Source organism: Equus quagga, chromosome 15, assembly GCF_021613505.1.
Source record: "Equus quagga isolate Etosha38 chromosome 15, UCLA_HA_Equagga_1.0, whole genome shotgun sequence".
Taxonomy (NCBI): domain Eukaryota; kingdom Metazoa; phylum Chordata; class Mammalia; order Perissodactyla; family Equidae; genus Equus; species Equus quagga.
Genome location: NC_060281.1, coordinates 93,983,948 through 94,009,215, shown reverse-complemented (window position 1 = coordinate 94,009,215; position 25,268 = coordinate 93,983,948). Strand labels below are relative to the sequence as shown.

The 25,268-nt window shown below is 53.5% G+C and overlaps 1 protein-coding gene across 6 annotated transcripts in view; it reads right to left on the bottom strand.

The window, feature by feature from the left end:
- The window catches only part of TANGO2 (transport and golgi organization 2 homolog), a 46,748-nt gene extending 21,480 nt beyond the window's left edge, over positions 1 to 25,268 (bottom strand). The window contains exons 1-2 of one of the 6 annotated variants that reach the window (XM_046640275.1): positions 25,213 to 25,268; positions 12,787 to 12,883 (exon numbers count right to left, since the gene is read on the bottom strand). In XM_046640275.1, the coding sequence (XP_046496231.1) occupies positions 12,787 to 12,842 (56 nt within the window). In that variant the 5' untranslated portion in view covers positions 12,843 to 12,883; positions 25,213 to 25,268. The other 5 variants (XM_046640277.1, XM_046640276.1, XM_046640278.1 and 2 more) reach the window with 5 other exon arrangements.

Here is a 25,268-nt window from a genome sequence, read left to right as displayed (position 1 = left end):
TGAGGGGTGGTCTGCGCACGTCTGAGTGGTGGTCTGCGCACGTCTGAAGGGTGGTCTACGCACGTCTGAGGGGTGGTCTGCGCAGGTCTGAGGGGTGGTCTGCGCACGTCTGAGTGGTGGTCTGCGCACGTCTGAGGGGTGGTCTGCGCAGGTCTGAGGGGTGGTCTGCTCACGTCTGAGGGGTGGTCTGTGCAGGTCTGAGGGGTGGTCTGCGCACGTCTGAGCGGTGGTCTGCGCACGTCTGAGGGGTGGTCTGTACACTGTCTGTAGGGAGTTTGGTGCAGGTAGCAGGCACCGGCCTGTGGCCCAGTCATGTCCCCAGTAGTGATGACCCCATGGAAGCTGCCACAAGGGGGTCTCAGCTCACCCAGCAGTCCCTCCAGGTTGGAGCCAGTAAAGGGCAGCAGCTTGTGAGTTTAAAGAGATATTTTGATAAAGACGTTGTTAGGTAAGAGTGGTGACGGCAGCACCTGGAGCGGGGTAATCGTGTTCCATGCGGCCTACCAAATTACCACCAATGTAGCAGCTGAAAGTGACACCACTCATCATCTCAGCCCAGAGTTAGGTGTGGCCCAGTGTGCTGGGTGCTCTGCTCACGGTCTCCTGAGGTGGCAATCAAGGTGCCAGCCAGCAGGGTCTCAGCTGAGGCTCAGTGTCCTCCTCATGCTCCTGAGGTTGTTGCAGAGTTCACTGCCTTGAAGGTGTGTGACTGAGGCCCCTTGTCTCGCTGGCTGTTGGCCAGAGTCACTCTCAACTCCTGGGAGCCACCCTCAGGTCCTGGCCACAGGGCCCCTCCAGGCACAGCAGTTCACCTCTTCAGGAGGGGCCTGTCCCTTCTGGGGGCTCTCCTGATTAGGTCAGGCCCACCCAGGACATCTGTTTGACTAACTCAAAGTCAGCTGATTAGGGACCTTCATCACATCAGCAAAATCTCTTCAGGTTTAGCCTCGAAGGCCCACCTGCACTTGGGGAAGCACACCACACAGGTGTGTATAGCAGGGGCATCCATCTACCACAGGGGTTATGGGAGCTCACGTTTTACCTTGTAGGTTTTGTGAGCTATGGTTTTTTTCAAAGAGCCCATATCCCTTTACAATCAGGGAGATCACAACAAATGGAATCCCGTTGGAACACAGCTGCCTCTACAGGGCATGGAAAGGTTGTCAGGACCCAGGGGCAAAACCACAGCCAGCACAGGGAACCCCAAAGTTAGCTTCTCACGGCCCACTACATCATTTCCATCCGCCATGTCCTTTGCTGGAGCACCAGAGATACTCGTAGTAGAACTAAAAACAAGAGCAAGACCAACAGGCAACTGAAGGTACTCACAAGGGGTAACGGCAAGCAAAATGCAGAGGCTTCAAGTGCCAGGCAACAACAGGTGTGGTGGGCAGGGGCTAGGACCACCCAGAGGCTCACACCCCTGGGCAGGGCTAAGACAAACCACACCGGAGGCGATCCCAGGAGGGAGTGACACCTGAGAAGCCACCTGTGGGTGTGGCCAGCATGCAGCCTGGAAGGCAGACCACACATGCACCAGGGCTAGCACAGCACCCAGAGGACAGGCAGGGAGGCCTGATGGCACCTGGGGGGCCAGGCGAGGGTGGTGCCCAGGGGGCAGTGGCAGCAGGATGTGACGTGGGGAGGGCTGCCACATCTGGAGGGATGGCTGCCTCCAAGAGGGAGGGGCAGTGGGGTGGCAACATGGGGGTGGGATCCGTGGGATAGCCTATGGGATCCGTGAAGGCCATGGGCCAACCCACCATCAGGCCTAGAGTTGCTCTGCCGAGGCAGCTGTGCTCACATTCACTCCCAGGGCAATGGTGAGCTGGCTCCACTCCCTTCCCATGCCGAGAGCCACTTGGCGACAGGCTACAACTGTTGAATCTGGATGGGAATGGACCACAAGACACACACCCTGAGTGGGCCACACTTTCTACTGTGGGGAAACAGACGAGAGGATGCTCAGATGCGGCCCAAGACAGGGAGAGATGCTTCAGGAACCAAGCCTTCCACCAGCAGGCCAGTAAAGCGCAGGCACAAACAAGCACGAATGTCACTGGGCTGTTCCTGGCAAGGCATGATGGGGACAGGCTCCTCTTTCAGGAACTAATTCCCGGGAAGCCAGAAAACAAATTCCCACGAGATCAGCATGTGGCAAGAGCAGAGCCATGGGCGACACCACCCACAGCGTCAAAAATGAGGACATCTCGAGAGTGACGTCAGCATCATGGCAGACTGACCTCTTCCCTTAGTCTCTCCTCCCAAGACACAACGAAAAGGACACTCATAAACATTTCACACAACACAATAGACGACTGAGAGACTCACGCAACCATAGGTCTGAAGGTCGGGGTGCTGGACCCCCCTGGGAGGCAGGAGGAGGAGGTAAGCAGATCCCCTCTCTCTCCCAAGTGGCAGTGATGTAGGGTGTGGGACCTCATGCGGCAGCTGGCGCAGGACTCTGAGGAGAAGGGGAAAAGGTAGCCCTCAGCGGGAACACTTGCACTCTCGGAGCTGCTCCCAGCCTGTGGGATGCTCCACACCAAGACGGCTGGGCAATCATGGAGGTGTCCATACTAGGCCAGCAGCCCAGGCGGGAAGACAGTGAGTGCAGAGCCAGGGTGCACACACCAAAGAAAGCCCCCTCTCCCCCCTCCCACCTGGCACACCAGCTCGGCCGGTCGACCAGAGCAGGGGAGCCCCGCCAAAGCACCTGCACATACATGTGTAAAGCAGCAGCGGCCAGGGGACAGACACAGATGGGCCCTATCAGCACAGCTTCCAACGCACAGGCACAGCTGCCAGGGTCACAGCAGGCTCAGAAAACACAGCTCCTGCGCCCCCGCCCAGTGGTGGAAAGTGGAAGCCAAGACCAGATACTACCACTACACAATGGAAAAGTGCACCCCATCATGTAGCATGAAGAGGTAGATTAACACTCCAGACCAGAAGGAAGATGACAGGCACCCAGAAACCAATCCTGAAGGCACAGAAATTTACAATCCAAATGACAGAGAATTCAAAATAGTTATCACAAAGAATCTCAACAAGTTACAGGAAAACTCAGAAAGACAGTTTAATGATCTCAGGAATGAAATGAATGAACAGAGGGAATTCTTCACAAAAGAGATTGAAACTATAAAAAAAAAAAAAAAACAGAGGTGTTGGAAATGAAAAACAGAATGAGAAAAAGAAAAATCTGAAGTCCTTAAAAAATAGAGCTGATATTATGGAGGAGAGAATCATTAATTTACAGGACAGAAATATAGAAATGCTACAGATGGAGGAGAGAGAACTAAGACTAAAAAGAAATGAAGAAATTCTCTGAGAAATATCTGACTCAATTAGGAAATGCAACAGAAGGATTATAGGTATTCCAGAAGGAGAAAGGAGCAGAGAGCTTGTTCAAAGAAATAATAGCTGAGAACTTCCCAAACAAGGGAAGAATCTGGAATTACAAGTAAAAGAAGCTAATAGAACTCCTAACTTACATCAATGTAAAAAGACCTTCTCCAAAGCATATATGAGTAAAACTTGCAAAAGTCAATGACAAAGAAAAAATATTGAAGGCAGAAAGGCAGAAGAAAATAACCTACAAAGGAACCCTTGTCAGGCTGTCAGCAGAAACCTTACAGGGTAGGAGAGAGTGAAATGATATATTCAAAATTCTGAAAGACAAAAACTTTCAGCCAAGAATATTCTGTCCAGCAAAAATATCCTTCAGATACAATGGAGAAAGAAAAACTTTCCCAGATAAACAAATCTGAGGGAGTTCATTGCCACAAGACCCCGTCTACAAGTAATTGTCAAGAAGGCACTCATACCTGAAAAAAAAAAAGAAAGGGTGTATGAAGCCTTGAGCAATGAGATAAAAAAAACAGAAAAAAACAGAAAATTTCAGCTCTCCATCAGAACAGGTTAGCAAACACTTAATTATAATATTAAAGATAAAGGGAAGGAAAGCATCAAAAATAACTATAATCATTTCATTTTAATCACAAACACACAACACAAAATAGAATAAGTTGTGACAACTATAACTTAGATGGGGAAGGGAAAGGGATGGAACCTGCTTAGACTAAGGAAATAAGAGGTCGTCAGAAAATGGACTATCTTATCTATGAGATCTTTTATACAAACCTACCAGTAACCACTAAACAAAAAATCAGGACAGAGACACAAATCATAAATTGAGAAAACCACCACAGAGAACTACCAAACTGAACCGGCAGTTGGAAATCATGGGACGAGAAACAAGGGAAATACAGAAGAACTGGGAAACAAGTGATAAGATGGCAGCATTAAGCCCTCACATATCATCAATCACTCTTAATGTAAATGGACTGAATCCCCCAATCAAAAGACACAGAGTGTAGGAGGGATTAAACAAAAAGACCCAACAATATGCTGCCTCTAGGATACACATCTCAGCTCTAAAGACAAACACAGACTCAGAGTGAAGAGATGGAAGATGATACAAACAAAAGAAAGGAGGTGTTGCCATACTTATATCAGACAAAGTAGACTTCAAGATAAAAAAGGCAATGAGAGGCAAAGAGGGGCAGTATATCATGATAAAAGGGACATTCCACAAAGAAGACAAAACACTTATATATGCACCCAACACAGGAGCACCAAAGTACATGAAGCAACTATTAACAAACCTAAAAGGAGATATTAACAACAACCCAACAATACTAGGGCACCTTAACACCCAACTTACATCAATGGATAGATCATCCAGACAGAAAGTCAACAAGGAAATAGTGGAATTAAATGAAAAACTAGACTAGATGCACTTAATACATAAATATAGGACACTCCATCCAAAATCAGCAGAATATACATTCTTCTCAAGTGCACGTGGAACATTCTCAAAGACAGACCATATGTTGGGAAACAAGGCTTCAGTAAACTTAAGAAGACTGAAATCAGATCAAAGCATCTTTTCTGACCACAATGCTATGAAACTAGAAATCAACCACAAGAAAAAAGCTGGGAAAGTGACAAATACGTTGAGACTAAACAACATCATACTGAACAACCAATGGATTAATGAAGAAACTAAAGAAGAAATCAAAAAATATCTGGAGACTGGGGGCTGGCCCGGTGGTGCAGCGGTTAAGTGCACACGATCCACTTCGGCAGCCCAGGGTTCGCCAGTTCGGATCCCGGGTGCAGACATGGCACCGCTTGGCAAAAAGCCCTGCTGTGGGAGGCGTCCCACGTATAAAGTAGAGGAAGATGGGCATGGATGTTAGCTCAGGGCCAGTCTTCCTCAGCAAAAAGAGGAGGATTGGGAGTAGTTAGCTCAGGGCTAACCTTCCTCAAAAAAAAAATCTGGAGACAAATGAAAATGAAAATACACCATACCAACTCATATGGGATGCAGCAAAAGTGGTCCTAAGAGGGAAATTCCTAACAATACAGACCCACCTTAACAAACAAGAAAAATCTCAAATAAGCAATCAAACTACACCTAACATAACTAGAAAAAGAAGAACAAACAAAGTGCAAAGTCAGCAGGAGGAGGGAAATAATAAAAATTAGAGCAGAAATAAATGAAATTGAAGCCAAAAAAAAAAAAAAAACAAGTAGAAAGGACCAATGAAACCAACAGCTGGTTGAGAAGACAAACTCTTAGCCAGAATCACTAAGAAAAAAGAGAGAAGGCTGAAAGAAATAAAATTAGAAATGAAAGAGGGGCTGGCCCTGTGGCCGAGTGGTTAAGTTCGTGCGCTCTGCTGCAGGCGGCCCAGTGTTTCGTTGGTTTGAATCCTGGGCGCGGACATGGCACTGCTCATCAAACCACGCTGAGGCAGCGTCCCACATGCCACAACTAGAAGGACCCACAACGAAGAATATACAACTATGTACCGGGGGGCTTTGGGGAGAAAAAGGGGGAAAAAAAATCAAAAAAAAAAAAAAGAAAGAGGACAAATTACAATGGATACCACAGAAATACAAAGGATTATGAGAAAATACTATGAAAAACTATCTGCTAACAAGTTGGACAATCTAGAAGAAACGCATAAATTCTTAGACTCTTACAACCTCCCAAAACTGAATCAAGGAGAAATAGAGAATCTGAATAGACCAATCAGAAGTAAAGAGATTGAAACAGTAATCAAAAACCTCCCAAAAAACAAAAGTCCAGGACCAGATGGCTTCTCAGGAAAATTCTACCAAACATTCAAAGAAGATGTAATACTTATCCTTCTCAAACTATTCCAAAAAACTGAAGAAGATGGAACAGATCCTAACTCATTCTATGAGGCCAACAACACCCTGATCCCAATGCCAGACAAGGACAACAGGAAGAAGGAAAATTCCAGGCCAATATCACTGATGAACATAGATGCAAAAATCCTCAACAAAATATTGGCAAACCGAATACACTGATACATTAAAAGGTTCATACACCATGATCAAGTGGGATTTATACCAGGGACACAAGGATGGTTCAACATCTGCAAATCAATCAATGTGATACACCACGTTAACAAAATAAGGAATAAAAACCACATGATCATCTCAATAGAAGCAGAGAAAGCATGTGACAAGATCTAACGTCCATTTATGATAAAAACTCTCAATAAAATGGGTATAGAAGGAAAGTGCCTCAACATAATAAAGGCCATATATGACAAACCCAGAGCCAACATCATACTCAACGGGGAAAAACTGAATGCCATCCCTCTGAGAACAGGAACAAGACAAGGGTGCCCACTCTCACCACTCTTATTCAACATAGCACTGGAGGTTTTGGCCAGAGCAATTAGGCAAAAAAAAAGAAATAAACGGTATCCAAATTAGCAAGGAGGAAGTGAAGCTCTCGCTGTTTGCAGATGACATGATTCTATATATAGAAAACCCTAAAAAATCCATTGGAAAACTATTAGAAATAACCAACAACTACAGCAAGGTTGCAGGGTACAAAGTCAACTTCAAAAATCAGTTACATTTCTTTTTTTTTTTTTGTAAAGATTGGCACCTGAGCTAACATCTGTTGCCAATCTTCTTCTCTTTTTTTCTTTCTCCACAAAGCCCTCCAGTACATAGTTGTACATTCTAGTTGTAGGTCCTTTTAGTTGTGCTGTGTGGGATGCTGCCTCAGCATGGCTTGATGAGCGGTGCTAGGTCTGCACCATGCAACCCTGGGCCACCAAAGCAAAGTGCGCCCACTTAACTGCTCGGCCATGGGGCCGGTCCCTCAGTTGCATTTCTGTACACTGATAACGAACTAACAGAAAGAGAAGTCAAAAATATAATCCCATTTACAATTGCAACAGAAAGAATAAAATATCCAGGAATAAAATTAACCAAGGAGGTGAAAGACCTACACAATGACAACTATAAGACATTACTGAAAGAAATCGATGATGACTTAAAGAAATGGAATGATATTCCATGCACGTGGATGGGAAAAATAAACATAGTTAAAATGTCGGGGCCGGCTCCGTGGCCGAGTGGTTAAGTTCGTGCACTCCGCTGCGGCGGCCCAGGGTTCGGATCCTAGGCACAGACATGGCACTGCTCGTCAGGCCACGTTGAGGTGGCATCCCACATCCCACAACTAGAAGGATATGCAACTCAGATATACAACCATGTTTGGGGGGTGGTTTGGGGAGAAAAAGCAGAAAAAAGAAAAGAAAAGAAAAGAAAAAATGTCAATACCACCTAAAGCAATCTACAGATTCAGCACAATCCCAATCAGAATCCCAATGACATTCTTTACAGAAATAGAGCAAAGAATCCTAAAATTCATATAGGACAACAAAAGACCCCAAAGAACTAAAGCAATCTTGAGAGAAAAGAACAAAGCTGGAGACATCACAATCCCTAACTTCAAAACACACTACAAAGCCACAGTAATGAAAACAACATGGTACTGGTACAAAAACAGACACACAGATCATGGAACAGAATTGAAAGCGCAGAAATAAAACCGCACATCTACAGACAGCTAACCTTCGACAAAGGAGCTAAGAACATACAATGGAGAACGGCAAATCTCTTCCATTAATGGTGTTGGGAAAACTGGACAGCCACATGCAAAAGAATGAAAGTGGACCACTATTTTATACCATACACAAAAATCAACTCAAAATGGATTAAAGACTTAAAGGGAAGATCTGAAACCATAAAACTCCTAGAAGAAAATATAGACAGTACACTCTTTGACATGGGTCTTAGAAGCATCTTTTTGAATACCATGTCTTCTCAGGCAAGGGAAACAAAAGAAAAAATAAACAAATGGGACTACATCAGACTAAAGAGCTTCTGCAAGGCAAAGCAAACCAGGAACAAAATGAAAAGACAACCCACCAACTGGGAGAAAGTATTTGCAAATCATATATCCAACAAGGGGTTAATCTCCAAAATATATAAGGAACTTACACAACTCAACAGCAAAAAAACAAACAACCCAATCAAAAAATGGGCAGAGGATATGAACAGACATTTTTCCAAAGAAGATACACAGATGGCCAAGAGGCACATGAAAAGATGTTCAACATCCTTAATCATTAGGGAAATGCAAATCAAAAGTACAATGAGAGGGGCCGGCCCGTGGCTGAGTGATTAAGCTCAAGTGCTCCACTTTAGGGGTCCCAGGGTTTCACCGTTTCAGATCCTGGGTGCAGACCCGGCTCCGCTCATCAAGCCATGCTGACGCAGCATCCCACACAGCAGAGCCAGAAGGACCTACAACTGGAATATACAAGTATGTACTGGGGGCTTTGGGGAGAAGGAAAAAAAAAGAAGATTGGCAACAGATGTTAGCTCAAGTGCCAATCTTTAAAAAAAATAAATAAAAGAAAGGAAAATTCTTACAAAACTACAATGAGATATCACCTTACACCTGTTAGAATGGCTATAATCACCAAGACTAAAAATAACAAATGTTGGAGAGGTTGTGGAGAAAAGGGAAAAGGGAACCCTTATACACTGCTGGTGAGAATGTAAATTAGTGCAGCCACTATGGAAAACAGTATGGAGATTCCTCAAAATATTAAAAATAGAAATACCATATGACCCAGCTATCCCACTACTGGGTATCTATCCAAAGAACTTGAAAGCAGAAATTCAAAGAGACTTATGCACCCCTACGTTCACTGAAGCATTGTCCACAATAGCCAAGACGTGGAAGCAACCCAAGGGCCCATCAGCTGATGAGTGGATAAAGAAGATGTGGTAAATATCCACAATGGAATACTACTCAGCTGTAACAAAAGACAAAATCGTCCCATTCACAACAACATGGGTGGACCCTGAGGGTATTATCTTAAGCAAAATAAGCCAGACAGACAAAGACAAACACCGAATGATTTCACTCATCTGTGGAAGATAAACAAACACACAGACAAAGAGAACAGATTAGTGGTTACCAAGGGGAAGAGGGTTGGAGGGTGGGCATAAGGGGTAAAGGGGCATATATGTATGGTGACTGACAAATAATAACGTACAGCTGACATTACACAGTGTTACAAACTATTAGGACCTCAGTAAAATAATGTTTTAAGTGAAGACATCTGTCTTTTCTGCAGGGCAGAGGGGGCCTGTTGAAATCAACACTTACATATACGGCAACGACGGCCACCGACGCAGCTGTGAAAGTCCGCTGGCCCCCGACCCTGGAGCAACAATGACTGCAGGGATGAGCTTACACCAATACGAATAAAAACAGGTGCTGTCTGCTACCCTGTGGGGCAAGACTGCACATGCGACAACACTTAGGGTGCCTGAGAGATGACGTGGAACCACAGGGGCCTCGAGGGGCCCAAGCCTCGTGGAGTAGCTTTGTGAGCAGCAGGGCCCAAGTGGATGGTGGCCCTGGCACCCAGCCTATCTGGTTGGGGGAGAGGACCTGGTCTGGATGGTGCACAGTGAGGACTAGCTCTGAGGACACACTCTGCCACCCAAGAGGGGTCATGGGCTGGCATGGCGCAGGAAGCCTATGATGTGGCTATCAAAAGATGCTCAAGGAAATCAACTTGGTAGTTCCTCAAAAACTCCAACAGAATCGTCATACGATCCAGCAATTCTGCTTCTGGGTACATATCCAAGAGAACGGAAGGCAGGGTCTCCAATGGATACTTGTATGGTAATATTCATGGCAGCGAAGAAGCAGAAACAAACCAAGTGTCCACTGAGGGATGAACGGATAAACAAAATGTGGCATATCCATGCAACGGAATGTTATTCAGCCTTAAAAAGGAAGGAAATTCTGACACATGCCACATGGATGAACCTTGAGGAAATTATGCTCAGTGAAAAAAGCCAGCCACAAAAAGATAAATTATATGATTCCATTTATGTGAGATACCCAGAGTAGTCAAGGTCACAGAAAGAAAAAGTAGAATGGTGGTTACCAAGGGCTGGGGGAGGGGAAATGGGGAGCTAGTGTTTAATGAGGACAGAGTTTCAATTTGGGAAGAGGAAAAGAGTTCTGGAGATGGATGGTGGGGACCATTGCACAACAATGTGAATATACTTAATGCCACTAAACTGTACATTTATAAATATTTAGTATGGCATCATTTTATGTTACGTACACTTTGCCACAGACAAAACAGACACCCTCATTCCTTACTGCTGTTAGGTGGGGGGAAGACGAGGACGCCAGGGCGGGGGGCAGAGGCTGATGTATCCCAGGCCAGGACAGCTAAGGCAGGAGGGAACCCAAGTGAGAGGTGTTGGGGCAGGCCCTGTGGGCCCAGACGGCTCCTGGCAGCACTGGACAGCCTGGGCCTCATCCCCTCCATGTCGATGGCCCTGGCACTTGATCTGCTCCCCCTTCCACTCCAGGCACCGGGAGACCCTCTCCAATCTCCACCAGGCCCAGGCTCGGCTCACCAGGAAGTAGGAAAAATGCCAAGTAGATTCAGTTAGTCGTCCAGAGACGACATACTTAGTCTTTGGCTTGGGGCTTTGGAAAACATCTGAGAGAAATGCTAAGGCTGTCTCGAATCACAACCCACAAGGAGCTGTCATGAGGACAGGTCTAGGCAGTAAAAAACAGGTCCTGAGCTAAAGCAAGGAAGACTCATGATGACTCTCCCTTCTCCTCCTTCCCATCTTTGTTTTACTTCCAGGAGGTTGGAGGTAACCTTAGGGAACAGGCTATCAAGCGGGGCTTGGGCTGAATCTGGGGGAACAAATATAGCCAGCAATGGACTCAATGACTGCGCGGCTGCCTGTCCTCATTGGAGACATTCTTCACTTGTTGAGTGGAAAAAGAGTCTTTTTGTTGGTACGTGGGAGTTCAAACGACATAGAAGGTGCGTGTGAAAGCTCAGTAGCCAAAGGGATGGGCCGCACCAGTTATCCATTTATTGCCTCCCACCCCACATTGCCCTCCATTGCCTGCTCTGTAATCATGGAGCAGAACTCTGCAGCTGGGGCCACGTCAGGTCTTGTCAGTAGAGGGCACTGGAGAGACGCTGGAGGAGGAGGAGAGGCTTCCTTGCCTGGCTCCAGCCTGCTCCCTCAGGAGGCGCCTGCTGCACAGGCGGCTGCCCCAGCAGCAGTCTCCAGCAGTCTCAGAGTCACAGGCGGCTTCCCCACATCCAGCTCCTGCAGCTCGCGTGGCTCCCCAGCACACAGCAGTGAGCAGCACCAGCACCCAGCACCTTCCCCCAACATCCCCTGTGACATTTGCCTGCACCCTAGAGGGCACATTTCCAGCAAGTTCTGCAAGCACAGCACCCCAGAGACTTCTTGGCCGCTCAGTATGCTTCGGCTGTACCTCTCCAGGAGGGCTGGACCTCAGCCCAGGGGTGAAGTCTGCGGCTCTGCCCCGGGCACTCCAATCCCATTAGAGTCAGTACCTCTGTACATTACACCTTCCCTGCTCAAGTCATGGCACCTGGACCCTGTCCACTGGCTGCACCCTGACTCACACAGCTCACCCTGCTGGGGGCCGTTCAGAGTCCGCTCCCAGACTCTGAGCTGGCTCTGCTGCCCAGTCCTCTGCATGAAGGGAAGCCTGGACACTCTTCATTCCCCACTCCCTGCCTGGAGTGAGCTAACTCAGCCAAGATGCTAGGCAACACAGCAACTGTGACTTTGCATGGTGACTCAAGAAGCTAGTCAACATAGTTCAAGTCCTTCCAGGTACAGATTTTAAAATGATGAAAACTTCCCAGGCAATTGCACTAGTGAGCAATTTCAAATGTCATTTTTGGTTGTGGGTTACATCTCAGCCTCATTCTCTAGGTGGATTCCTGCTGGCATGCTCCACAGAGTGCAGTGGCACCATCCAGGGCCCAGGGTCACAGGGAAGAGGGGGAGAACTGGATCACACTCGCCACTCCCTGGCCTCGGTCTCCCATCTCCTCTGGTTGGTCCCCCAGCTCTCTCCCCAACACACACTCTGCCGCCATCACCCGGACTTCTCACCAGCAACATGGACCAGCCAGCCCAAGTTGGGCTCTCACTCACTGTCACCCCAATTCAGCTGCCCCCAATCCTCTGATCAGAGGCTACAGGGCTGCACCCCTGCGTGGACCCACTTCACTCCTCTGTCCTGCCCACATAACCACCTTTAGAAGCCAAGTCTTAGCATCTTTGTACATCAGCTCAGGGTCCCTGCCACCAAGAGGTAGTCCCCCAGGCCCCACACTAAGTGACCACTGTCTGATCATGCAGCTCCTCCCGGGGTCCTGCCCTTCCCCGCCCACGGGCAGCAGTGGCATGCCCCTTCTCCTACACGGGTGCTCCCAGGACTGCAGGGCACCCAAGGCCGAATGGAGGATGACAGATGCAGAACAAGGGGGTTACCTGTATGCATTTTTGGAAACAGGGCGAGGATCAAATTTAAAGAAGATGATGCACATGGGTCCCCAAGGGTGGCTTTGCTCACACGGGATCACGTGGTCTGCAGGAAAAGGAAAAAATGAGTTGAGTAAATGGCAAACGACAGAACTGCCTCCCCAAACGAGCAATGCTCCCTGGCCCGGAATAGAACCACCTCTGCAATGTCCCCGAACCTCGCTGGGCAAGGGAGAACCAGATGCCAGACACCGCGATGCTCGCTGGCACCACACAATCATCTCCCTAAACCCACACACTCGTCAGCACTGGCTAGACTGTCTCCTGACACCCGCAATGCTCGCTAGCCCTGGACACACCTCATGGGGGTGGCAGGTGCAAACTGGAGGGGAACAGCAGCAAATCCAAGAACCATGAGCTCAGCAGGGGTGGCGGGCAGCAAGCCCTTCCACCCCATGCCTGGCTGGCCCTGCGGCTTCCTCAGTGCCCAGCAGCAGACTGCCCATTCCTTCTCCTGGCAACAGTGCCAATTCCAGCCCCCAGCACCTCAAGGCAGGGCCACACCAACTGGCCCGGGTATGCTCTGTGGCAGGGTCCACAGAGGGCCCTTGGCAGATGCCTTTTGCCCACGATGGCCCAGTAACAGCCAGGGGACCAGGTGGACCCTGTGCACTCCACGTCTGCAGGCAGGGATGCAGAGCAAAGCACATACACAGGGAACATGGTCGTGCTCCCAGGCATGGGCAGTGCAGACTCAGCGTGCATGTACACACAGGCCCTGCACCTGGCGGCCTCGGGGACCAGCAGATCTCTTCCCACAACCGAGCTAAGAACTGAGATGAGATCCCAAGGCCACTAAACCTAGACAAGGTGACTGTGAGGGTCTCTAGTTCTGCATGTGTGTGACGAGCTGGGGACATGGCTCCAGGGCAGAGCCAGCACCCACAGCTGGGAAGCGTGCACCAAAGTTGCTGAAGTGAGCCAAAAAGATGCCCCCAGAAGGGCCTGATGAGTGAGGGGGGAAAGGTGTGTTCAGTGTATGTGCACATATGTGAGGCTGCAAGGCCTGTGCACATGTGTAAGTACATGGGTATGTGCGTATGTGTGTGACTACATGTGCGTGTATGTGTGTCTAGAGGAGGCCACTGAGCTCCAAGGCCCATATCTTGGGGTGCCCTGGAGCTGAGGAGGGTTGTGCCCTATCTCAGGGCACCCTGGGGCTGGATAGGGTTGTGCCCTATCTCGGGGCACCCTGGGGCTGGGCAGGGTTGTGCCCTAACTCGTGCCGTGGGGCTAGGGAGAGTCTCTGCAGTGGCAGGCTAAGTGCCAGCTGCCTGCTAGGCGGGGCCTGGGCTCCGCCCCAGGGAGTTCATCTGTAAGGCGAGTCAGGCCCTCACTGGAGATAGCAGGGGGGTTGGGATGCCCAGAACCAGCACGTCCTTGTTCCAGGTGTCAGCACAAGCCATGGCCACTCTGCCCCTCCTGCTCCTCTGCCCCCGGTCTCAGGGCAGCCACAGAGGGGAGGGGGCCAGCCTGCTGTGCAGCACGCCAATAGTCTTCCCCACAGGCATGTGGGCAGCAGGAGTGGGCCAAGGAGGGCTCCAGCTCACTGCCCAGGCTGGGGGCCCCTGATGTCCACGCACCACAGTTCTGGGCAATGGCCCGCCCCGGCCCTGGAGACAGGCAGGTAAGAGTAACGCGAGAGCTCCCCTCTGACATCAGTGCACTTGCTCCCAGCTCTTGGGTCTCTGACGTTAAACCTTTCCTCTTTCAGGACTCACAGAAGGAGGATGCTCCCAGCACACCAACCCTGCATCAAAGCTATGCCAGCACTAAGAGGCCACAGCCGACAGAGAAGCCAAGGAGGGTCCAAAGCCCTAGGCCGGCACTGAGGACACGACCACAGCTGAGAGCCACATGGAAGCTGCCGAGCTTGTGGGGCCTTCCCGTGGATGAGACCGGGTGTGATGACACCATGGGGTCCCTGCTACCCCATTCACTTCTGCTCACTGGTCTGGCCAGGGTAGGAGATTGGGTGGGGGTAAAATTCACTCCACTACTATCCCCACTGGCTCCCACAGGCCCTGGAGGGACCCCCAGGATTCAGCCCCGTGTTCCTCTAGGCCCCCGCAAGCTTGGCTGTTGGTGATGGCCTCAGAGGACCAAGCTTTGCCCTCAGGAAGGACCTGGTGGCTATGCAGGTGGAGCACTGCCATGGTGACAAGTACCATCCGCAGAAGTGCAGGGTGCTAGAGGACGTGCACCATTTGAGATGGGCTGCTGGCCACTGGCCCTCATAGGATGCTGTGCCAAAGGCAGTGCCTGATGCAGCAGGGGCCCTGAGGTGACGGGAGCCAGGCTGGGTCCCCGCTCTTAGGGGCCTATCATCCCAAAGGTGCCTGACAATCCCAACACTGGTGGGCAGGCGGCTGGGACCACCCTCCCAGTGAAAACAACTCAAAATGCTTGAAAGAATATAAAAACATCTTAAAAGCAGGCAAGAGCTGACAAGATCATACAGGGTTTGGCCAACATCTCAGAGAACACAGGAACTCAGAGAGAGAGAACACAGAGTGCGGGGTTGTCCTGCCCTGGGGCCTCGGCCCATCAGAGCACATTGGGCTCTGGCGGCCTTGGGTGGCAAGGGAGAGAGAAGAAAAGGCCTACGGCTGCCCCGAGATGGGGGTCTGTTAGAAAACCCTCCCCCAAGTGAAGGGACCCCAAAGAGCAGCACTCGCAGGATAAAGGTGGGCTACATCCACAGCCATCCAGGGGCCGCAGGGACAGCACACAGAAGCGGGGGAGTCCCTGAGAAGTCCCACCAGCGGAGCCAGGGCCACCCCAGGGGTCCAGGGAGCCTCATGCCTAGACTTGGTTTGAGGGGCTACCATGCCAGTAGTGCCCCCAGGCACCCAGCAAACCAAAGCTCTCCAAAAAGTCTCAGAAACAGCCTCACGAACGGAGAGCAGCACGCAGTCAGAAAGAACACACACGAAACAAAGCGCCATGAGCAAGCAGCAGGAAGAGATCCCCACACCTCATGAACCGACCATGCTTGGAAGCATCTGCAGGGAACAGGAAGTGACAAAGAGCAAACCAGGAGGTTCATCAAGCTCCAGAAAAAACTTCTGGAAATGGAAGCTACAGCAATCACAAATTAAAACTCAGCAGTGGATTTAAGAGCAGATTAGACACAGCTGCTGAGACGGGTCAGCAGAATCATCCAGAACCCAGTACAGGGAGATGGGAAGCATGCTGGGTCTCCCGGGGCCCCAGGTGTCCCATCCGCCAGGTGCAGTTGATAGGGTACCCAGCACTGGCCACCTGATCACAGTCCAGCACAGAAGACACAGGCTCCCTCATGCTGGGGGAGCTGGTCTCTCCCAGACAAGAATGTTCCAGGCGAGGCCAGCTGGTGATATCTGTGGTACCCAGGCTGACCGCGATCAGTGGGAGAAGCCCTGCCAGCCCATCCCTGCTGAATCCCACTGGCCAGAGCCCCACTGGGATGGACGGCTGCCCCACCAGGAACCTCCTGCCCCACCAGGAACGTGCCACTCTGGGCTCTCAGGGGAGGGAGCCTTGGCCTGCCACATGCCCCCTGGGCTGCTTGCCTGGCTGCTGGGTGAGGCCACTGGTCAGGGGCAGCTCTGGCTACTGATGCTCACAGGGCAGATGCAGAGTTCCTCCAACTTGGCTGCAGGACCTCACCGTCCTAGCCAGCCTGGGCAGGTGGCAGACCAGCCCTCCAAACGGCGGCAAGGAGGTCAAAGGGCAGGTCCCCAATGGGTCTCCAGGCAGCCTGGCGCCAGAGATGTGGGCACAGAGCCCAGGGCTGCGGCCTTGACGAAGACGCGGTCATTGGGAAGGAAGGACCAGAGGAAAGCCAGCCCCTGAGGAGGGGACCATCAGGAACTGCCTTTCTCTCCAATCCCTCACCCCCTACTCGAGCCAGGCCCGCTGCCCAGTGGCTCCTCCCCTTCCCAGTGTCACCTCCCATCGCCCCAGCACCCCTGCACCTAGGCTCCATATGTTCCTTCAGCAAACTCCCGGCAGGTCCTGTGGGCGCAGGCCCTTCTCCCAGTGTGCCCCCACCCAGGCCCACCAGAGCTCCAAAACCTTCTTCAGGGCTTGGGGGGTCCTCCTGACACCCCTGCTCATGAGCCACCTTCTCACTTCTGCTGAGTTTCCAGGCTCCGAGAGCAAGCCCTGGATACACCACTGTCGTCCTGGTCACTGCACCATCTCCTGGGCACAGGGCAGGTGGGCGGCTGGCCCCACCCACAGTGGCAGACGGAGTCCTGCCCTGCTGCTGTGGGCCTGTCCGCCTGTCGCTTGGGGCACTAAGAAAACGCTCCTTCCCACTCCCCTTGGCTCCTGGCCCACGGTGGGAGGGTGGGGAGATAGAAGGGGCTTCCCCAGGTCCTGCTGCCCCAGATGGCATCTACAGATGGCATCTACGTTTGTCAGCGGGAGCGCACCCTAAAGGGCACCTGCGCTGTAAAAAGTGTGGGCAGGGTGGCGTCCTAGGCAGAAGCATGACTGGCTTTCTCAGTGAGGCCCCCAACCCAGCTGTCCCCACCTTCACCCGGGGCCCAGCGCACAGGCCAAGGCCCTGGAGGAGTGTCTGCACGTCCCTGGTGGCCCAAGAAGACAGATCTATGCAGGGTTCTGGGGTCATCCCCGAGGGCCAGGGGCCAGAGCCAGCCCACAGCCCAAAGAAGAAGGCAGGAGAGTCCTAGGGGATCTGACTAGGAGCCTTGCCCATGGGCCTTGGTGACCACAGGGCGGACACCTTGAGGTGGGTAATGCCTGGTGGCACCCGAGCATTGCAGGAAGCCACACCCCACCTCTGCATCCTGCGCCCAGGTGCTGCCTGCCCCAGAGATCACGGAGGCCATGTACAATGTGCACACCTGCCAGGCTTGAGGAAGACAGACATCACATGCCTGCCCTCTCCAGCTGTAAAGGGCTCATTTTTCCTCTCTTCCCCTCATTTCACCTCACAGCAACTGAGACGGCAGCCAGGTAACCCAGGGCACGGAGAAGAGGGCCCCACCCAATGAGCATGTGCCACAGAACTTGGCTCTCTGGGCAGGTGACACACTGACCTGGAGGAGGCCAGACTGCACTCGTGGTGAAGGAGTGGGCACACATGGCGTGCTGGGGTCAACTGGGCCTCCCCAACCTGGTATCCACTCCCAGGTGTCTCCCCAGAAGGCCAAGACGCCCCCAGCACAGGACCTGCACATCCACACCACCCTGGCAAATCCACAAGCCGCTCCACTCAGCCACATCACACAAACACCTGGAAGCCAGCATGCCTCTCACAGTGGCCCTGCTGGTCTCGCTGTTGTCCCAGTAGCCGACCCTCCCCAGGGGTGAGAAGCCCCTGGGAAAGCTGGTGATAAGGTAGTGGCCCCATCCCGGCCATGGTGGAAAGTCACCGTGCCTACATGTGGTCCCACTACGGGTGCTTCTCACAAGTGCCATGCACACAGCGGTGTGGCCGTGCCTCAGATTGGCCCATAAGAATGGAAGACTCCAGACGGTGGCCCAGGCAAAGGAGAGGAAGCATGGGCAGGAGTCTGAGGGGCCACACATGAGGCTGGAGAGCAGAGCCCGTGAGGTGGCCGAATGTCCTGACAAGTGCCCAGGACACAGGCACAGCACAGTGGCAGGCTCCACAGCCCCGACCAGGAGAAAGCCATCATTCCCACTGCTGCGGGGGAGCAGGCCACTGCATGCTGTCTGTGAGGCCCCAGGGGCATGCCAGCTGTGGCCTGGGTGGCTCTAAATAGAAAGCCAGGGTGCTGGCCCTGCAGGGTAGGAGGCAGCACGGGCAGTTGCTCAAGCTCCACACCTCTGGAGCATCCTCGCTATGGCTTCCTTGCGACACCACGTTCCACGGCTCACACAGATGCCCCTGGCTGCACACGACAACCAGGCAATCCTTGTCACAAACAAGATTTCACATAAAATACTAACCTCTGTGAGCCTGGCCAAGTGATGACCCTGTTTCAAAAACTACCCAGGACTTTTCTGGAACTAAATAGGGACCAGCACGAAATCCTGAGGAGAAAAGGAAGGCCGCAGCCCCAAGAAGGGTGTTCGCTCCCACAGGGTCCAGCACAGCCTGAGACAGCCGTGAAGGCCCTCAGCCCAGGGACTGCAAGGCAGGCCGGGCAAGCGTGTGAGGCTGCATGAGCATGGAGCAGGCCAGCACGCCCACACCTCCCACCCGCCGACTCGCCACTGCTTCCCCAGCACGTGGCCTGGGGCTCCTGCTGTGACCTTGGCCTGCCTAGAAGCAACCAGGGAAGCACTGGGTCCCAGGGGGGACCTCCACCAGCCTGAGCGTGCCCCTCTGCCAGGCCTTCTCCCAGAGCTCTGCGTGCAGGGCAGGGCCTGCGCTTCCTGCACACACCTCGGGTCCCTCAGCTCACCTCAGCCCCAGCCAGAAGAACCTGCAAGGTGTGAAGCAAAAGGAAAGAGCTCTCTTCAACCAAAGCCCAGGGCTTCCCGGCCTCTCTAAGAAAGCCAGTGGAAGTCTTCCCGATCCCAGGTCGGTGCAGCCCGCTTTCTGCTGGCCTAACCCCTGGGAGTCCTGCAAGACAGAAAGGACGGCCGTGGGTTCAGCACCAGGGACTGAGCACACGGCGCTGGCGGCGAGGCACGGAAGCCATCCCAGCACTCAGGCCCATCTGGTGATCCGGCTCTCGAGAGCTCTCCCCGCATGCTCCGTACTGCCTGCTCACTGTGGCCTTGGAGGTCACCCCTCCAGCCAGGCCTCTTTCCTCCGCCCCTGTCTTCCAGAGGAGCCCACAGGGTGTTCCTGACAGCCATGGGGAGCCAGGCAAACTCCCTCTTCCAGAAGTACCAGGCTTCTCAGCAGAGTCAAGCCCCAAACTCCCTCCACAGTGTCTAACTAGAGCATAACGAAAAGCGACGCAGACAGACAGAGGCAAAGATGGCCAAGGATGGGTCAAGACCACACACCAAGGGATGTGGTGATGGAGGTAGTGGCCCAGATGAGGGCCATGTGGGGACAAAGCCAGGCGCCTGGACGGACTGGTCCATAGCCCACTGACCAAGGGCAAGGATCTGCTTCCCTGGGCCCTCGTGCCCGGTGCAGAGACAGGTTGGTGAGAGGGAAGGCAAGGCCCACGGGGAGAGGAGGCAAAGGGGCCTGAGGGTGAGACTGACAGGGCCCTGTTGTCACCACCAGTCCAGACAAGGAAGGAGCCTGCAGGGGGACGGGCAGACCTCAGCACTGCTGGGGGTGGTTGCCGGCCCGTCTCCCTCTTCTGCGCACCAGACCCTACCTGGCTGCCAGTCTCACCCTGCCCCAGGGTCTAATGGGCATCACACACTGACTGTGAGGGCTGCCCACCCAACCTGGGACAGCCAGCACGGCCTCCTCTGGTGTTTGCACCAAGGGACAGCCTGCTTCCCAGCCTCACAGCCCACCCTGGCCTCTCACGCCTGCTGCCTAATCGTCCACCCTCTCCATCGGCATCTCCATGCCACAGTCCAAGGCTCCACGTTTCCTGCTGCGACAAGAAGCAGCTTCTGGGGGCCAGCAGGGTCTGGGGTTGTGGTCCCCACTCCCAGGTCATCCAGGAGCACACTTTCATCTGGAAAGTTTCCAACTACAGGAGTCACACAAAAGCCCCTTTTCCGGTTGGCTGTGTACTTCCAGAACTTTCTCAGCAAAGTATAGGCGTGTGCTGTGGGGTTATCTCCCCAATGATAGGCTACGCAGGTCCGTCCTCACCAGAGGGCAGTGTGCCTGCCTGTTTGCCGCTGCCCAGCTTTTGCAGGGGATGTGGCCTTCGCTCCGCCTCTCGGCTCTGGTCCCATCAAGTTTCTACCCCATGTACACACTTTGCAAATGGGCTGAGGACCTTCCGAGAACAGAGGTCCAGAAGGCAGGATGGCTTGGTCAGAGGGTGACGCTCTTAGATGAGCAGACTTGGCACAACTCCCTCCAAATGTCCTGTACAGGTCCTGCCTGCCAGGCAAGGGGGCGTCCCCAATGGCACCAGAACCTGCCGCTGTCCACCCTCCAGTGGCAGAAAACACTCTCACCAAGGTTTCATTGGCATCCCCAGTGGCTGTGTGCCCTGTGGCCACCTGCACCCCCATGTCCACGAATCACTGACCTGGGTACTGAATCAGGCCTTGGCCTCGCTGGTCTATGGCGCAGGTGCCATGGTGTGGCAGCAGGCCCTGAGTGCTCCCCAAGCCACAAAGCTTTCCTCCCAGCCCTCCCCTCCTCGCAGCCTTGCCGTGGTACTCCCTATCCAAAGTGGTCTGTCATTTCACTGCAGATTTTCTTATCTTGAGTGCAGTGTTTGCCCTCCCTGTCCCAAAGGAAGAGCCCCTTCTCTTGACTTCCTTGCACAGTTATGGCTTAGCTTACTTCTTGGATCTGCTCAAGGTCTGCCTGTTGAGTGGTCGGAGGTATGGACCCCTTGTGCTTCCCAGCCACCCGGGCGTCCAGTCTGCCCCACCTCAGGCATACTTCAGACATCCAGTCACATGGCCCCTTGGGGCTCTGCACATGTCACCAGGCCTCTGACGCATGGGTTTAATTACCTTAGCTTCAGCACATACTCTAGTGTCTGGAGGGCAAGTCTCCCTCTTGGCTATTCACAGCATCTTCTAAAACTCTGAGTGAGTGTGCCATGCCCTTCCCCACTCACCAACAAGTGCTATGCACGTGCCCTGGTCCATGAAGCAACACAGGGAAGGAAGGCTGCAGCCGGGAACTGGAAGCCATCCTGTGTCTGTCCACAGCAGTGTCCATGCGCCCAAGCAGCGTGTGGCGGAGCGGGAGGCCCCACCCAGGAGACAGCACACCGCCGGTGCTTGTACTCGCCCACGAGGACAGAAGTCAGGGCAGGGCCACTTGGACTGGGGGACATGGGATACAAGGGAGACAGGAGGGTGCTGGCAATGGTTTCCACACAGTGATATGGATGGAGCTGCGTGACTAGACTCACCGCACGACCCATGGAGCTGGACACTCAACACACGCACACTCTCACGGTAGCACGTCTTACATTGGGGAAAAAAATGGACTGTCCACTCGCAAACGCTGCATGACAAGCAAGTGGACAGCCCCTGTCCTCCTTCCCCCACTGGCTTCGAGATGTTCCTCTGGGTGGAGGGAGGTGAGGAAGGAAAGGCCGGAAGAAGAGGCTGTGCACAGGAGGCTGGGCAAGAACGGACTCAGGCCTGGCTCAGAATGCCTCAGAGGAGGACTCAGCGCCGCCGGGCTGTCGTGGGTTCTGCACAGTGATGCCACCCACCCGGGAAGAGAGCAAAGCCACAACCGACAACCGGGGGCCACGAGGTGAGGAATGCTTTCCCTTGTCAACTGAAAAGCAAAGAGGGCATCTGGTCGGAGGGCAGACATGCCAGGTCGGAAGGCAGCGATGAACGACAGGGACGCACGCGAGTGAATGGGGAGGTATTTTTACCATGACACACAGATGCAGGGCTGAGACACTCGAGGAGACGAGGCTCCCAGTTTGCACCCAAGCAGCCTCCTACACGGAGACCGTGCCCCTCTAGGCTCTGGGCGGAGGGCAACTGGGCCCTAGCACCTGTAGCCCCATTTCATTATGCTAAGCACTTTACACATGTGGGAGTACATTTTTAAGGCCAGCCAGCCTGTCCATCTAGTCTTGAGAGGCCACGCAAAGGCCAGGGTCCCTCGGGCTTCATGAGGAGGGGCTGAGAAGCCAGGCACTTCATCCCCACCCCATGCGGCCGCAGTGTCGCTGTGGCAGCCCCCAGGGGTGGAGCTGGAAAGCATGAGCTGCTCTTTTCGCCCGACGTGTGACATCCTCCCAGCAGCTGCCAGCAGAGGAGGTAAACACACATGGGAACACAGTGTCGCTGTTCCCAGGGCCTTGGCTGAGAAAGCCCTGACGTCTGTAAATATTCTGAGCAGCCAGCCCACAGCAACACTCCCCCTTCCTGCCTACTCGGCAACTGAGGATTCTACAGTCTATACTTCGTCGTTTGGGCTGGTAAGTGGCATTTCACCATGACAAATTTTCTACTGCGATACTCTCTCCTAAGATGTTTCAGCTGTTCTGGAGCAATAATTCAGCCTCACACCAAGTATCATTGTCCCTTCACAGTTTGAACGTGCAGCACAAACGAGGGACACAGTGAGTATCACGGAAAGCTCCTCAGCTCCTTCTGGCAAGAACATGGGAGTTCCCTCCAAGCCAGGGCCCAGCCCAGCTTCACAGCGGCCCCCACGGCCCACGTGACTAATAAAGAAGGAAAGGGAGGGGCCAGCCCAGTTAAGTTCGCACGTTCCGAGTCTTGGCGGCCCGGGGCTTGCCAGTTCAGATCCCAGGTGTGGACATGGCACTGCTTGGCAAAAGCCACACTGTGGTAGGCGTCCCACGTATAAAGCAGAGGAAGATGGGCATGGATGTTAGCTCAGGGCCAGTCTTCCTCAGCAAAAAGAGGAGGATTGGCAGTAGTTAGCTCAGGGCTAATCTTTGTCAAAAAAAAAAAAAGGAAAGGGCATTTTCACTAACCTCTCAAAAGAGGATGAAAGCAAGCTCTTTAAGCCAGCATGGTCCCAAAGACCCCAGTGGATGTACCCTGGGTGTCAGCAGCCGCCAGGAGACAGGGGCTGGACCTTTTACTCTTAAGAGCGCATATATTGCTTTTGCAATCTAAAAAGAAAATCGAAAGAAAAAGAAAAAAGCTGCATTGATAACCCAAAAAGGGCAGCTCACTGGTTCTGAGATGACCTTGTTTTCACGAAGCCCATCACCAAACCCCATGGTCTGGACCAACAAATGCGAGACTCTGTGGTGCTGCCCTCAATGCACCGACTCACATCTCAGCAGAAGATGAACCCAGTTCTTGCACATCTGGAGCATCAATGACAAGTGCGGGCCCACTTCTAGAAGCCCCCTCAGCCTCCCTGCCCTGGGCCGTTCTCTCCACGGATGTGCTTGGAAACAGTGTCCACAGTGCCTCCAGAGAGCTGGCCCTCTAGTGTGGAAGCCAGGCAGGAGGATGAGTCACCTGTGGTGAACTGTGATCAAAACGACAGCTCACAAATGACACAGAGGAAGCATGAAGCAGTAACAAGAGCTGAGGGGCTGGGTGGCCAGGGCACAGCTGACGGCCTGCTGCCTTCATCTGGGGAAAGCTGTTGTCAATCACGCTGGAGCAGGCCTGGTCCAAGGGGCCTGCAGTCTGCGGACATGACAGTAACACGAAGCAGCAAGACTGGAGTGAATGGTCAGGGGCCGGAGGGTTGGGAGCACCAGGGCAGCCCACCCCACCCCACCCCACCCCACCCCACCCCACAGGAGCACTGAGATCCAGAAGCTCTGCCATGTCCACCAGCCAACACAACACAGCCACCCTCTCCAGCTGCCCTCACCCCACCTGACAGGTCACCTGATGAGGAAGGCTCCAGGACACAGGCCCAGGAAGAGAGAGACACCGGGAGCCAGCCTGGCTCTGAGTGACCTTGGGAACACCATTTGTCCCTCAGCTTGAGTTTTCTTCAGTGTTTGGCCAATGAACACTTGCCCCAAAAGGTTGCCCAGAAGATCAACAAGCGAGTGTGAGAAAGCACTTCTGAAGTGCTACCAGCTGGAAGCACCCCTTATAGCTGCCACCAGGTCACACTGGGCTCACAGAAGAGGCCTGCAAGCCCAAACAGCAGCAGCAAAACAGCAGTCAGCGGGCATAGCGGGATGACAGGCCAGCCCTGTGCTGAGCATGCGACATCCCCTTTGGAGGAAGGGGGCCTAAGGCTCAGGAACTGGTTCAAGAGCAGGAGGTTCACTCTAGCTGTGGCCCAGAGGGAAGCCAGGAAGCACGAGAGGTGCTAAGGTTGTGGAAGAGGTCTCGAAGACAGCAGCGGGGCCAGGCCTTGCCCTGGGCGCAGCCCTGCCCTTCCTCCACCCCTGATGGCCTCAGGGGAGGAGTCTGACTCCCCGAGCCACCCCAGGAAAGCCGTGTCCAGGCGCCGGGACATCAGCGATGATCCCGCTGCCCCAGCAGCAAGGCGCGGCGGGCAGCAGCGTGACTCAGGGCTCAGAGCGGACGACGCCGTAGCCCACCATCCCGCAGCGACCGCGCAGTTCCCTCCGGTCTGCTTCCTCGCAGCGAGCCGGGCTCCGCCTGCCAGAAGCCCCGCACCCCAGGCCGGCGGGGACCGCCTTCCAGAGACGCGCAGGGCTCTCCTGCCGCCGGGCTCGGCGGGTCTCCCAGGACTCGGCCGCTGGATTTCCGTTCCACGCCTCGGGAAGGGGAAACTGAGGCAGGGCGGGACGTGCGGCCCCGTCGCGCCCGCGCCCCTGGAGACCCGCGTCCCCAAGTTCCGGCGGCCCGCGAGGGTGCCTCCGCCGGCCCGGGCCGCCCCAGCAGCTCACTCACCGCCTCCTGCGTCGCCGACTTCCGGGTGCCGCGCTCGCGCGCCGCCGCCGCCGCCC